The sequence below is a fragment of the Schistocerca americana genome, chromosome 1 (genome assembly GCF_021461395.2).
Source record: "Schistocerca americana isolate TAMUIC-IGC-003095 chromosome 1, iqSchAmer2.1, whole genome shotgun sequence".
NCBI lineage: Eukaryota > Metazoa > Arthropoda > Insecta > Orthoptera > Acrididae > Schistocerca > Schistocerca americana.
The window spans coordinates 399802880-399818972 of record NC_060119.1 but is presented as its reverse complement, the minus strand read 5'-3'; the positions used below and the strand labels follow the sequence as shown (position 1 = coordinate 399818972).

Below are 16093 nucleotides of genomic sequence, written 5' to 3'. Positions count from 1 at the left end.
GCTCGGAGACCATGGCTGCGGTTACCCTTGACGGTGCATCACAGACAGGAGCGCCTGCGATGGTGTACTCAACGACGAACCTGGGTGCACGAATGGCAAAACGTCATTTTTTCGTATGAGTCCAGGTTCTGTTTACGGCATCACGATGGTCGGATCCGTGTTTGGCGACATCGCGGTGAACGCACATTGGAAGCGTGTATTCGTCATCGCCATACTGGCGTATCACCCGGCGTGATGGTATGGGGTGCCATTGGTTACACGTCTCGGTCACCTTTTGTTCCCATTGAAGGCACTCTGAACAGTGGACGCTACATTTCAGATGTGTTACGACCCGTGGCTCTGTCCTTCATTCGATCCCTGCGAAACCTTACATTTCAGCAGGATAATGCACGACCGCATGTTGCAGGTCCTGTACGGGCCTTCCTGGATACAGAAAATGATCGACTGCTTCCCTGCCCAGCACATTCTCCAGATCTCTCACCAACTGAAGACGTCTGGTCAATGGTGGCCGATCAACTGACTCGTCACAATACGCCAGTCACTACTGTTGATGAACTGTGGTATCGTGTTGAAGCAGCATGGGCAGTTGTACCTGTACACGCCATCCAAGCTGTGTTTGACTCAATGCCCAGGCGTATCAAGGCTGTTATTACGGCCAGAGGTGGTTGTTCTGGGTACTGATTTCTCAGGATCTATGCATCCAAATTGCGTGAAAATGTAATCACATGCCAGTTGTAGTATAATATATTTGTCCAATGAATACCCGTTTATCATCTGCATTTCTTCTTGGTGTAGCAATTTTAATAGCCAGTAATTTAATATCGGAGGATTTGACTGACTACTTCCGACGCCGATCGAGGTTCAGACTAAAATTTCCTACAGTGTTTTTAGAAACAGGTGAAGTTTACGTAGATTGTCGGGTATAACAGTGGTGATGTACTGGGAGTGCACGCCCGGGGTGCGGCAATCGTCGTGTACAAACAGCGCTGTCGCCCGCAGGTGTCCGGCGCGCAGGCGGGCGGCCCCGTGGCGGTGCCGCCGGTGCAGTCGGCGGGCCAGCAGGCGGTGCAGGTGCCGGTGGGCGGCCCCGGGCAGGCGGGCCCCGGCGCGATGCACCTGGGCGGCGGCGCGGGGGCGGGCTCGCCCCCCGGCGGCGCCGTGGCGGGCGCAGAGTCGCCGCCGCTGCCGCCCCCGCACCCGCAGTCGCTGCTGCACCCCGCGCTGCTGGCGGCCGCGCAGCACGGCGCCTCGCCCGACTACTCGCACCTGCGCGCAGCCTCCGACGCCGTCGACAGGAACTCCGACTGCAACTCCGGCGAGGGGCCCTACGACGGCATTCAGCCTACAATATCCTTTTGCTCCAAGCTGTAGTGAGTTTCGCTCCAATGTGTAGTTCCTAGACTCTACCCTGCTCGCTGACGCGCCCTCTGCTCCTTCGTCCACCAGACAGTGTGCTCTGCTCTTAGACTTTTGAAGAATGCTCTCCTTTCCTGGTAATAATGAACGAGGTCACACGATGAAACACCATTTGGGAACCGAGCGAGGTGGTGCAGTGGTTAGCACACTGGAGTCGCATTCGGGAGGACCACAGTTCAATCCCACGCCCGGCCACCCTGATTTAGGTTTTCCGTGATTTCCCTAAATCGCTCCTGACAAATGCCGGGATGGTTCCTTTGAAAGGGCACGGCCGACTTCCTTCCCCCTTCCTTCCGTAATCCGATGAGACCGATGACCTCGCTGTTTGGTCTCTTCCCCCAGACAGCCCAACGCAACCGTTTGGGAGAACGGCGGTTTAAATCCCCGTCCACTAAACCTGTATTTCCCTCACTCGCCTAAGCCAAATGCTGGGAATATTTCTTCGATGAGTTTCGATTTCCATACGAGTCTGAGCTTGTGCTCGTTCTGTAATGACCTCGTCGTCGATAGGACGGATTGCTAGCTGTCTTTCCTCGTGGCCACCTATTGAATTAAAAGTCGTATTTGCTGTCTTCTGTATTCCGATACTCTCTCTTTACAGACTTCACGCATACGTGTCACTCGCAGTATCTTCCAACAACCCTCCACCCACCCGACCCCTTTCCTTGCACGCCGTTATGAACAATGGAATTAAAGATGGCAAGGAAGTGCTAAATCGGACCGTACGCTATCTGATTTAAAGTATCCGGACATTTATCAGTGGCCATCAAAATGGCAAAACTCTCGCTTTTACGATGGCTTGACCTCTCTGGAAATATTTTCAATGGAAGTCTCTGAATGTCTGTGGAACAATAACAGCCCATTCTCCCTCAAGAGCCAAAACCACTGATGATAGTTGTTGGACGCTAAGGTCTGGAGTGAAGTCGACGTTCATTCTCGTTCCGAAGGTGCTCCATTTGGTGCAGGTTGGGACTGTGGACAGGACAGTCCATTTCAGTAACTTCATTGTCCACAAACCATTGCCTTGTATCTGCTGTTGTAGGACTGGTTGCATTGTCACGCTGATACAGACAATCATGTTGCCCGAATCGTTCCTTTACTGCACACAGTACACGATGCCCTACTATGTGTTTATAGCCTACCACACTTAGCGGTTTCTTAAGTGCAATATGGGGACCACACCTAACGATGGAAACATCACATGCCTAACACTACCTCCTCTGTACCACGACACGAAGCCAGCTATCATTCTCCGGGCATTCGCCAAATCTAAACCCCTCCATCAGACTGGCACGGGTATAGCGTGATCCATGGCTCCAAATCACTCGTTTCCAGTCGTCCACTGATCAGTGGCGTTTCTCTTTAGACCACATCAAGCGTCGCTTAGTGCCGACCTCATATGACCCATCAGGAGCTGCTCGACCGATGTACCCTATTCTTTTTAACTCACTACCCATAGTCACTGTGCTAGATGGACTGCTGGCAGCACTTTGGCACTCACGAGTGATTCCGTCCACGTGATGTTTACAACCACGCTCTGCTATGCTGGATAGGTACGTCCGGTTTTGGTTTAGCTGCAGTTGTTCTTTCGCGTTTCCTCTTCACAGACAAATCGCTAACCAGATCACTGGGGCAGCTTTAGAAGGGCTGAAACGTCCCTGATGAGTTTGACGCTCAGGTGACGTCCAACGACGAGACAACGTTCGAAGTCACTGAGCTCTTCCGACCGACCCGTAGGATGTAACTTCTTCTCTTGTAACTGCACAGTACTCCGCCTCTTTTAATTCTCGCGGTCCCGCCCCTCGTGGCATCTACAGGTCAGTTTCGCTTTGCATAAACGTGTCCGGATACTTCTGAACCAGCAGCGTATTTGGCATTCCCTCTAGCTGACAGTACAATCGAGTACAACTGATGAGAGATGCTAACATTCTCACGAACAGCGACTAGCATCAGTAACTACGCAGTTACTCTCTGCATTCCTGTTTCTTTTCACGCACTCCTCTTACATGTAACTCACTCTTATGCATATTTAACTATCCTTCGGATAACGGACAAACTGCATTCTTGAGAGATGCTAACATTCTCACGAACAGCGACTAGCATCAGTAACTACGCAGTTACTCTCTGCATTCCTGTTTCTGTTCACGCACTCCTCTTACATGTAACTCACTCTTCTGCATATTTAACTATTCTTCACATAACGGACAAACTGCATTCTTGGCGGAACGGTTCTAGACGCTTCAGTCCGGAACCGCGCTGCTGCTACGGTCGCAGATTCGAATCCTGCCTCGGGCATGGATGTGTGTTATGTCCTTAGGTTAGTTAGGTTTAATTAGTTCGAAGTCTACGGGACTGATGACCTCAGATGTTAAGTCTCATAGCGCTTAGAGCCATTTGAACCATTTTTTGAGCATTCTTGAGACGTAGGGTTACGAAAGGTATGGTGGACGAAGGAGTGTCAGTACTCAACGTACTGATACGGAGACTGCATCTGATAAATGTGCTAATGTAAGTTTTTGCATGTGCAAGCATGATTGGAATTACACAACGTGCGCTGTGCTTTCATCAGCTCCTCTCCTCTATGTTTAGATGTATTCAATGTATGTGATTAATCTTTCGTGGCGAATAAATTGTACAGTTGACAAGTTAACTCTGAAAACGTCGTTATCTGATCAGTACATTATTTAGGTACCAGATACCCAAAACGCGTGAAGTATTGTAGACGTGTAAGCAGCAACGTTCTGTCTACATCAGCTAAAAAATTTGAAGTTATTCCCTGTTTCATTGATATTGTCCTGCAGGATACTTTTGTTGCCTTGAGGCTCTGATCAACTTTTTCTCTCAGCCGTATACTCGCAACTGGAGAGGAAGGTAGAGTTTCAAAGTTCTAAGTGATCTGTAAGGCATGTTCGGTTATCTAACACTGGAATTGCAAACAGTGAAATTCCAGTGCTAATGAGGTACATTTTTTCCAGCCTATTACGTTTATCCCAACGAAAAATCCACTGTACACACCGTAACTGAATGAATTATCTAGTTTATAAACTGTGGAGTAATTTGAAGCGTCCACGAGAATTGGAAGGTGCCTTCTGAGACAGATTCACTCTAATGCTCTCGAAATGGGCAAGATTCAACGGGTTAACTATAGACTTAGCCGCACCTGCGTAAACAGCGTTATTGGTATCTAGGATCTAGAAGGTTCTGTGTACTTACTTATCAGTTTCTCTGTGTCCGCCCCCGGTAGCAGAGTGGTCAGCGCGACAGACTGTCAATCCAAAGGGCCCGGGTTCGATTCCCGGCTGGGTCGGAGATTTTCTCCACTCAGGGACTGGGTGTTGTGTTGTCCTAATCATCTACATTTCGTCCCCATCGACGCGCAAGTCGCCGAAGTGGCGTCAAATCGAAAGACTTGCACCAGGCGAACGGTCTACCCGACGGGAAGCCCTCGTCACACGACATTTCATTTCATTTCAGTTTCTCTGTCAGGTTTACTCGATCGTTCACGCAGTCGTAACATCGACTGCAGCAGCGTCTAGGCTAAATGGTGCTTCTTCATCCCAAAAGACCCCTACGATGTCGGGAAACTATCAGAGAGGGCTAAAAGGCTCCTCATTATTCATTACTGTGCTACATTATAAAAAGGAGCTCTACAGAATGTAAGGTTCGTCAGTACTATATGTGGCCCTGAAGTACATCCTCCTGAAGCAGTGTCTCGAACAGTCTCCTGTGTGACATCACCCCGTAGAGTTTCCTCCGCTCTGACGGAGTTCGATCAGTCTCGACCCAAGTTTTCCTTTCCGTTCTTCGAACGCAACACTCAAGTTATCCTCAAGTCAAAGTTGGCGACCGCCCCAAGGAGCTCCTTACTCCCCTCCCCCTCCCCCCCCCCCCCCCGCCCCTCTCTCCACAGTCCTGTGACCTGCGCGGCGAAGATACGACGTAACAGAGGCGGAAGGCTGGGAGGGGAAAAAATATCATAACAGATGCACAAACGAAGATTATAGGCGGCCGGCAGCTGGACTCAACTTCGGAAAGGGGAGGACGGTGAATAATGCAGGCGGGTACGTCATCACAGAGTCTGTCTTTGGCGGCGGCGGCTCGCGCTCGTTCCTTATTCAGCGGCCGGCCGTGAGAACGCGGCCGCGCGGCCTGCCTCGTCTTGGCGTCTTGCAGCGCCGCCTTGGCGCAGGCAACCCTTCGCCCCGGCCTGCATTATGGACGGCCGCCTCGCTGTTTGCCTAACGTCCGATAACCTATTGTCACAAGAAGTTCCATTTTTAATGGCCACCAGCGGTCTGCCGAGCGTGTCCAGGACTGGTCTTCATTTTTTATTCTGTCTAAACTAATGAAACATTCACGCTGACAGTTCTGAGAACTAAAGTTGTTCCAGCGCGTTATTAGTTGCAACTCTACGGCGAGTTCGGACCTTTTTTTTTCCCAGCGAGGAAAAGTTACGATTCGTTTCGTCGGCACAAGTGGTCCTATGAAGACGAGTGGGGGCAGTACAAGTTCCACTCGTTCCTCACGACCTGCATTCATTTTTCACCCGCTCGTCTTCGTTATCTATGTGCAAGAGACTCCTAAAATGCGCCTTTAAATTAACTGGTATTTCGAGCTGTATCTGTTACGTAACTGGTGTAGAAAGAGACGAACAGGGAGGTTTCGCCGAACAAAGATGAAACTTGCTAATCATTGCTCTCTTAACAGGCGAGCCGTTACCTATTCAGTGGGTTACGATTCGAATTTCCAGAAGCAGCTACGTATACATTCGCAGGAACTGTGTAACGTATTAGTTGCGGCAAGACCTTCAAATGGCAGAAGACCTTGCTCATTAGAGACTGAGCTCTACTTTCCTTCAAATGAACTTTGGAGAAGGATATGCCCGTGACTTTATTAAAGGTATCATTCCATCAAACGCCTGAAGTGATCTACAGAAACCACGGAAGCCCTAAATCGCTATTTCCATACCGGGCATTTGCTGGGGGGAAATAGCGTGGGTATAATAATACTGACCTGGAAAAAAATTGCAATAAAACTGAGACGAGACTGACCGTTGTTAACGAACATCACAGAAGATGCTGGAAGTGGCCACCGTTGATGTTGATTCAGCGCTGCGTTCGATTTGGCACACTCTGAGACATGCACAGCAGTTCTGCCTGAGGCACAGTAGCAGTACCGTTTTCACTGTTCTACTGTAGCTCTTTCTATGTGTGAGGATTATTCGAGTACACCAGGCACTTCAATTTGTCCTACAGGTAAAAACCGCAGGGAGAGAGAAACCAAGCAATCGAAGTGGGCAGGATATTGCACTGCCTCTACTGATTGTCCTCAGCGAACACCTCATGCACTAGTGTGACAAGGTTGTCAGAGCGTTTCGTGCTGTGACTCCGTCTTGTTGAAAATGTCCCTACAGTCTTTCATTTTTGAGTTGATCGACATACGGATTAAACCTTTTCCGCATACATCGATTAGCATTAACATTTTGGTAAAAGAATCGTACTACGTTACGAACACCATACTTTGCGTACCAAACACCAATTTTGAAATTATGCATCAGTTCTTCAAAGCACTAAGGGGATTTTCTGATGAATAATAGCGCACGTTCTGCGGGGTCATATAGTCCGACAGACTGAATCAGACTTCATGTGAAGAAATGAAAAGCCACTGGCAAAATTCAACACGCGAAAGTTGATCTGAACGCTTTAAGTCATGCACAACAACAGAAAAATTCGCAGTATACAGATGCAGCTCCTTTGTCGTGATGTTTCGACATGGCGATCTCTTAATTCCCACTTGCTCAGCTAAACGGTGTTTGATTTCATCTGACTTTCTTCAAACGGGAAATATTTCCTGGTATTCGAACTCGTTTCGGGAGGCTGAGGTTTTTATTCTCTACACAGCCTGCTTCACACCATTTGGCCATTTAGTTTTGCATTGCTTGCTACGCTACAATCTTTGCCAAAACACATTAAACCTCAGCCCCTTGCGCAAACACTTTAGCAGACGGTTTTCACGTATTGTGCCTCGCATAACAGTCGAATCTGAACTCCCAAGGTTATATAGTGAGCACAATTTCATGTTGCATTCAGCTGGTCAACAGACACTTCTGGTCCTCTCCGTCACTCAAGCGTGATGTCACAGAGAAGTACTCGGTGCGTTGAAATTACGGTTTCCAGCATTTGCTGTGGCGAGCAGTTCTCCTTTTCATTAAAAGGAGCCAACTCCGCAACCGTCTTATAAATATTTTCCGTGACTGTTTTATTTTGCTCCACTAAGTTTGTGGGTGTCAGAAGTGAAGTGTCTTGAGGAGCTAACTTATTTGTCTACTTAATACTTATGTTCAAGAATTACACTTCAGATACTTACAAGTGATAAATTACTTCACTTGTGTTACTGGCTGGATTTTTCCCTCAGATTCTAATCTCGAAAGAGTAGTCGTTCGTTATTAAACTCGTACCAACAGAGAAAATTGTTTTCTACGGTTTACTAATTACTGGAGGCAGAGAAACCTTACTTATACTGAAATAATATCCAACAGCGAAGCAAAAATGCTGTAAATTCGTATGTGAGAGAATATTGCATGTACAATGCTTGGATTTAATCTCGAGTGTCTTTTCGACAACGGGTTAACAGTTCTACTAGGCACTTCTCTTCGTCTCCAGCTTCGTAATGGACAGTTGACAATAAGCATCCAATAGGTACAAAAAAAAAAAATCAAACAGCAACAGCAAACAGGAAGTTATCAAAGCCAGCTTGTTTCGCAAGAAACTGGAAATCTGTCTCCCAGAATTTCTTCTCTGATGCCAATGGTTCAGTGATACAGTCTTACTTGTTCCGATAGCCGCTCCAGCGATTCTATATTCACATTTCGAAAAAAAAAAAAAACTGTATCAGGCGCAAAACGTAACAGATCGCTCTTTCCACAGCTCGAAACCTCTGCATACACAACGAACTAGCTACGATTCAGTGCAACCGCACCTTACGTACAGAGAAGTAGTAAAACACTAGGAAATTTCCTTCTTAACAAAAAAGGATAAACGTTAGAAGAGTCAAATTCTTATTGGGATGTGTACCCTGCGACTGAGTAGAGTGTGGTTTCGCGAGCTGTCGGCTTCTCCGAGCTCTGCGGGGCGGCTGGCATTGCTAGCGCTTCAGCATTTCCTTGCATTGTCTCCCATCCGAATGCTGAATCAAATCCTTTTATTGGGTATCTTGTGGCGGTCGAAGCCCCACCGCTATTTCCCCGCGATAGGCTTAGCCTCCGAAGCCTTAGGCGGTGCGATGTTGTTGTTGCTGAGACATCCGACCCAGCCGGGTCTGCCCGCTTCACGCGGATTGACACCTGACCCGGAGGTTGAACCCAGCGGCCGCTGCTCATCTGCACACCTCCGCCCTCCAACCAGTCCGCTAGGCACTTACAGACGCCACAGTCCCTGCACGCACCAGTTGGTAAATAATGTGTACTGAGAAAAATTCTTCAGTAGCCAGAGGGAGGAACGTAGCAGTTCATGTACATCTGTTGAAACTTTAGAATCACCATAAGAGAGAAACGCCAAACTAGGGACGGAGCGACGGCTCAGATTGGAGAGATACCACAGATGGAATACTTTTTAAGGAACCATTCGTGCAATCACTGGAATGATCTAAGTAACCCATGCAAGATCTAAATCAGTATCATCAACTGCCCCTGTCTTTTCGGTTGCCCCAGAACCTCAGTTCTGAGTGATTTCAACAGACTGATAGCTGCATTTTACTGTTTCCGATCATCAGTCTGTGGTTATGCTGTAGCTACTAACAGGGCCACCTAGAACTGTAGAGCATTCAAGTATGTTCTACCAAGTATTACTGTCCCTCAAAAGAGCTCTCTTTGGCTTAGTTTCCGAAACCCACACCCTTAATCATATTTTAGATTTCTCCTCCTCTAAGAGGAATGTAGAGTATCGTGCTTCCCCAGTGTCCTTTTGTTGTCAGAGAATTAGTAATTCATGAAATTTTTCGTCATTATCATTCATCAAGAAAGTCACACGTATTTAAGTTTTCCCATATGCAACAGTAACAAACAGCTTTTCTTCTCAAGGGTACTCATCGCCTGCGTTGGGCCTGAATTCTCAAAATCTATTAATATCGTGGCACTAATACAACAGAGACTGTCTTCTTTGCTTTAATTGCATCGTTAACACAGTTACAAATCAAAATCCAAATCGTTTTTGTATTTCTTCTCTTCCCATAGTGTTCTGGCAATAATAGGTACACGTATCGTGTGCTCAGTGTCTGAAATTAACCTTTCTGATCATGTTGCTAAACTTCAGGATTATTTTACTAACAGCTAGTTTTAACAGGGTAAATTCCGAAACTGATTATTCTCTGAGCCAGTTAGACAACTACAGCGAGTGCAACACATTTTAGGCACTTTACTGGAAACAAAGAACTACTGCAAAACCAGCGTGAAAGTTCTTTTCGCGGTACTCGCACAGAAACAGAAATACCCCAGCAGTTTGGCGTGATGGCATTCAGGGGCGTTGTCTAATTAAGACTTTGACACTGCCTGGCTATGCCGAACACCCCTCTCCCCCACCCCTCACCCCACCCTTCAACCCCACTGCCAGCTCCGCCATCTGATGCACTAATTTCAACTGGGACTCATTAATATACTTGCGCAAAGTTTGTATAATTTTTCCCCACGCTTTGTCTTTATCTTGCCTCGACATTAGGAAACTGATTAACAGATAAGGAACACGCATTTGATTGCATGGTCTAAGGTAATACAACTTGGCTCCAAGTCGGCTTGCAACACCTGCCGGTGGAGCGGGTTGTCATTAACGATTCATCCCTGTGCTCGTTGGCAGGAGAACTGCCGGCTTCTCTGACCGGAGCGCTTCCCTCGCCTCTATTCCAGCGAGCTGTGTTACGCCCTCGCCGCGGACGGGCAACTTAAATACCACACTTGATACTGAATACTAATTTAGTTTTACGGCGCAGTTTAAGCCAAGTTACAGTCGGTAAAGCTCCCGTCATCCCTTTTCACTGTCATTACGGAAACCGCGCTTACTGTAGCGTGTGCTCTGCTTCGATTAATGGAATATAATTTGCTTTCGAGCAGCGTTGTAGATCTCAATAAGTTACTACGAGGCTACGCTTGACGAGTAGTCTCCGAGGCACCTTGTCGATTACCCGATGTATTAACGACGCAGTTTTAATGTCTTTGTTCTTTATTGTCAGCAGCAAGTGGGTGACCGGCCCACGCCCCAACCCCTCCTCAGTCAGCTTTCAGTTGCCTCTACGTTACACAATATTGCAACACTCGTACGGAAGTGGTTGTACCACATTTTATACTGACGCGTAATGGCACAGTATGCTGTTAATGAGAGAAAGAGGCTGCCATATGTATTCTAGTTCATTACTTTTCGGAAATTTAAGAAGAAAAGCCAGACACTTTCTCTGTTTATCTACTCCTTTTCTTTATGACAGTTCCATTGGCTTGGAAGTAGTCTTAAAGGTAATTTGTGTTAAATACGGGAATTGGCTCCATCTAACCTCTGTCTTTTTCACGTAATCGTTCGAAGTGAGGCAAAATAACAAAGTCAGGTAGGTAATTTCTTGCATGCTGATACAGGACTGATAACTTTCTATTGCTCTTCCTAGTAGAAGCAACAGTTAAGATTACTGCGCCTTAGTTGGACTTTTGACACTTGCTGGCTTATTTCTCATTCCTTGTGTCTGGTTTCTGAGCAAACTGCCGACTGGTAGAAATGATTATAAATTCATAAAGTAAAATTTTCTGTTCTTATTTAAATCACATTTTTCAGTCAAAGTACTGCAATGGCGAAACAGGTAGTCTTTAGGGCGTGCAAACACTGTGATATTGGATTGAAAGCAGTGCGTAGTCATACAGGTTTTCCTATGATTTTTGGATACATTATTATTGAAGTAGTTCATTGGTGTGTACCTTTAAAACTGCAGCATGATTAGAAGTCGCTTGCAGTATCTTCGAGTTTAAGGTTTAGCCAAGATACAAGAAACGTTTTGGGAAATTGTCAATAATTTGTTATTGGCTTCGCACATTCGCCAATTTCAGGGTCTTTCAGCATGATATTTACCCTTTGGTATTAGACACACTTCTTGAATAGAGGAGTAATGCCGTTTAGAAACAAGTATTCGTAATAAGAAGCATTAAATAGTTCTCAGTAGTTTGTATACCTAACATTCTCATGACATTTTTAGAAAAGTGACATGGACGTTATCATAACTACTATGACCGGGAGGAAGTCTGAATAGTTACTCCGAACAGTTCATCATCGAACGACTGCACCAATTCAATGTAATCAAACATAGAGCTATATTAAGGAACACAAAGAATGGTGGAAGCACGTGCACCATTTGTGTTATTTGTGTGTGTGTGTGGGAGAGCATGGGAGAGCGTGTGGAGTGTGCCAGGCTGACGTAGCCCTCGCATAGAGGGCGCGAGCGAAGCTGCGTGCCACGGTCTGCCCGTCATTGTCCAGTTGTTATTTCCTTAACCAGCGTGAACTCGTCGACGTTGACGCCGATGCACCTGCGCAAGGCGAAGCTGATGTTCTTCTGGGTGCGCTACCCCAGCTCGGCCGTGCTCAAGATGTACTTCCCAGACATCAAGTTCAACAAGAACAACACGGCGCAGCTCGTCAAGTGGTTCTCCAACTTCAGGTAAGCTAGCTAACCGCACTTTTCTAGCTAGAGCACGCTACTAGCGTAAAGGCCCGTGTTGCACCATGGAATAACCCGTGGTCGGTTGGTCAGACCTCAAGTCACGTGAATGTTGGCAGCTAAGCGTGCAGGGTCGTCCGACTCCACATGCCTAGTAGCTGACTTACGAGACAGCTGTACCATCCAGCTGAGACCTTTCCAGTCCGTTTATCACGGGGTTCTTCATGGCGATACACGAAATTTAGTGTTAAGCTTAAGATCGCGTCCAAAGCACACGAATGTATTCAGATATAAATTGAATTTTTAATTCTAAGCGCATCACCCCAATCTGAAAAATATAGTACTTACCATGGAGCTGAAACTAAATACAATCTTCAAATATTCATTTTTACAACGTAATTGCCTGTATTCGTACACAAAACGGGCTAATGAACAAGTAAATATATGGGAAGTATCCAATTATTCGGTTTACGTTCCTACAGCCATGTAATATTACAACATGAGCGACTGACATATTTACAGTATACGAAATATATGATTTACTATCTTTGACTTGACTGATAGTAAGTCCCTGGTTTGAATCTTTGAAAAAAATAAAGCAGAGCCTTCTTTCTTAAAATCCATACAACTAAACAGAGGTGCAAGTTACCTTCAATGTGCGCGCAATTCATGCTTCTCTTCACAAACAATTTACACTGCAGTAAGGGTATGTTGCGGAGTGTTATGATTAGAAGTAAAGCTACAAGAAGGACCAGAAAGCTTCATGACAGATCAGAACAGAGTGTAGCCAGGGGTTCAAACTCGGACCCTTGCCGTTCAACTATCCAGGAGCGTTTTACGGTCACTCTCATAGCTTCTATCTACCAGTATATGTCTGCTTCTACTCAAATTCCACATAATTTTCACTATCTACTGACCACTGTACTAATTAGTCACAACTGTTTAAGTTCACCACTACGAAACATCGTTAAGACTATGGATGGGAAGACATTCTATCTTGTCAATATTTTTTCCTGTAATTGATAAAGGATGAAGGCTTCCCGAAGACAGGTGAATGTTATTTCGTTCAACAAGCCTCTTGGTACTATTTGCATATACTGATATAGCTTCTAATGTGACACACAGTAACCGACTAACAAAGACGTATTTTCACTGGTTGCTTAACTCAAGTGACTGCAGCACGTTTAACAAAGCTAAGAGGAACTCGAGGGTTGTTGTACTACACATCCGTCATCGTAACTAAGCTGATTCGTAGTTCGATTTCCATATCTGCAATGGTTGTTTTCATGTGAAATCTGACTGCTCGAAGTGCCAACATTCCATAGGGAACTGCAACCCACTAGCGCTCTTATCAGCTTCCTTTTTCCAACTTTCGACACCTCAGATGGAAGAAGGGGAAACAATTTCGAATAATAACAATATCCGATGACTTCACTGTATTCTAAACTGATCCATCCACCGAGCGGACGAGTCACTAAGAATCAAAACATGACCATTACATTAAAGGGCAAAACATGTAATCACGTTTAAGGGAAACTAACTATTTCTCCAAGAAACCACTACTACTCTGAAAAATCTGTAGAAAAATTCAGCTTCAGCTCTTTTCAATTTCACCGTGTTGTGTGCTGTTGATCCGTAATCGGTATTTCCCTGGCCGGAGTGAGAAGAAGAAAATTTTCGCCACAGCTGTCGGCCACGAGACCGCGGCGTAAGAAATGTGACTCGTTCGCAATATGTGCTCCCCTCGGCCCATTTCCGCGGCGCTATCGATTGCGAGGGGAGGGATCTACAGAATGGGTTCCACGCGGCACTTGCTGCTCCCTTCGCGCAGCCTCCTTACAACAACTCTCCGGGCCACGCCAGGCCCCGCAGCGCCGTGATGCTCGCTGCTCGCTGCTCGCCACCCCTGCGACGTAGGCTCCACTCGTCACATCCGCGTCTAAGACGTTGCCGAAACTCCCAGGCTATGTGGGGCCTCGGAAACTACACATAGTCCTTATATCGAATAATGATATATGCTAAGGCTGCACGCATTCCTGACCGTTGTTCATCCGGATGAAGTTTGCTGAGTTTGCAGAATGAAATTTCACTCTGCAGTGGACTGTAAGCCGATTCCTGGTAGATTAAAATTGTGTATGGACCGAGTCTCGAACCACGGACGCTAAAGGCAGTGGTTTCAGTTTGGAGTCCCGTCCAGGTACACAGTTTCATATTTGCGTTTTTTGACGTTCCAGTTCCACTGTTGCGTCCTTCCTCAGGAATCACTGTTCTTCATGTGACTGAAAATTGTTCACTAACAACTCTTTAATCTCTCATTTTGAAATGCCTTCATCTTTGAAAATTAAGTAGGATTGAACGCTATATATGTGAACTACTCCAGGAAATAAGGTAAGGCATCGTTGCTACTCGCCAAACATTATTCGTTAATCTTGATACTGATCTCAACATCGAGTTGTGCACCCTTTTCCGTACAAAAAATAGCGAAGGTCTGCAGTTATATTCTGAAAATGGCCTTCGACAAGTATATTTATAATTGCAATACTGTGTAGCATAATGCAAGCCCCTCTTTCTTTATGTTAACAACCGTGTATCGTCACAGAAAGAATCGCTAGTATCGGTACAGCAGTTAGCATAAATTCATACACAAAACCTCTTTGCTTACTCTTAAAATCAACTATCTGTTGCTTCACTCTCCTCGTGCTATCTTCTCCGCATTCAATCAGTTACCAGGACTAATCACCTATTCATCCCTTACCGCCACACATGTCTAAAAGTCCCAACACATTTTTGTTATGTTTTTTACTGCTTGTGGAATACATTATCCGTTGCTGTTTTCAGTAGTGAGCAAAATGACGGCAATGAGTGATAAAACATCTGGAGAGAGGGGAGGGGAATTCCAAACTCAATACCTTTAGCATACGACATTCGTGTAGATGACATACCAGACTGCTAAACAGGTCTAAACAGAACACTATCATAATTTTGTACCACAGAAGTACCGTATGCCCAAGTTTTTCTAAGGCATCTACTGCTGCAGTGTTAGCTCAATGAGATTATTGACACATTCAAAGTGGATTAGTCATAACAAATTTATGCGAAAGATCTTTTCCTCGCAAATAAATCTCTTGTGTTCCATTCGTCTTTAGCCATTGATCTAACAGGAACAACAGTCAATAAGGTTTCTGAACGAAATGAACTTCACTTGTAAGGTGAAAAACATTTTTCAGATGGGAGACAACAAACAAATGGAGTTATATTAGTCCATTCTTTCCCTCTCGTATGGGTCTCCACTGTTCTTCATATTCTGTGTTTTTCTTCCTTTCCCTCGAGCATTCCTTCATCCTTTCTCTGTGTTGATTTTCTCCCGTCCGCAGTGCATTTTGAACCTGTTTACTTACCCTTCCCCCGTTGGTCCCCATCCACTTGTAACATTTCTATTCTAAAGCTATCCCGTGTCTATTGTTTCTTCTTCTGTTCAATTGTTCCTTTCTAAACTCGTCTTTGTCTCTTGAGCTTGTAGTCGACTGCCCTCGCCAAAAGTGTTTGTGGATCTCGGTATTTAATTTGTTGAGATCCATTCTGTGTAAATGACGCAAGATTATTAATCTCCTCTTCCTTGTTCCTACTGTTACTGTTTTGTACATTGTGCCTTACTCCTAATTTTTGGCTTCAACTTGTAATACAGTATTAGACATTCAATGGGATATAGGCATTCTGGTTTCACAAATGTAAGTTTGGCCTTACTTATATGGTGTAAACGTGTTTTAAAGGTTCTCACGAAGTAAGATGCACAGCGTTCCGACTTGGCGACTGTATCAGTCGTTAGTCTGTGAAGGCAGGCCAAGAATCGGCGAAAGGTTTTTCGTCGTACACCACCGTACAGGGCAGTTTTCATGTTACAGTGTATGAGAACTGTTTTTCGGTGTCGGAGTCAGTTTTTCGAGGAAATCTCTGCGTGATATTACAAATTGAACGATCCTACGTACAATTCCAT

General features: G+C 45.6%; 1 protein-coding gene across 1 annotated transcript in view; it reads left to right on the top strand.

Annotated features, from left to right (window-relative positions):
* Positions 1-16093, top strand: part of LOC124553609 (homeobox protein prospero-like) — a 59560-nt gene that overhangs the window by 11769 nt on the left and 31698 nt on the right. The window contains exons 7-8 of the mRNA XM_047127502.1: positions 1000-1370; positions 11938-12099. Of these exons, the coding sequence (XP_046983458.1) occupies positions 1000-1370; positions 11938-12099 (533 nt within the window). The remainder of the gene's footprint in view (positions 1-999; positions 1371-11937; positions 12100-16093) is intronic.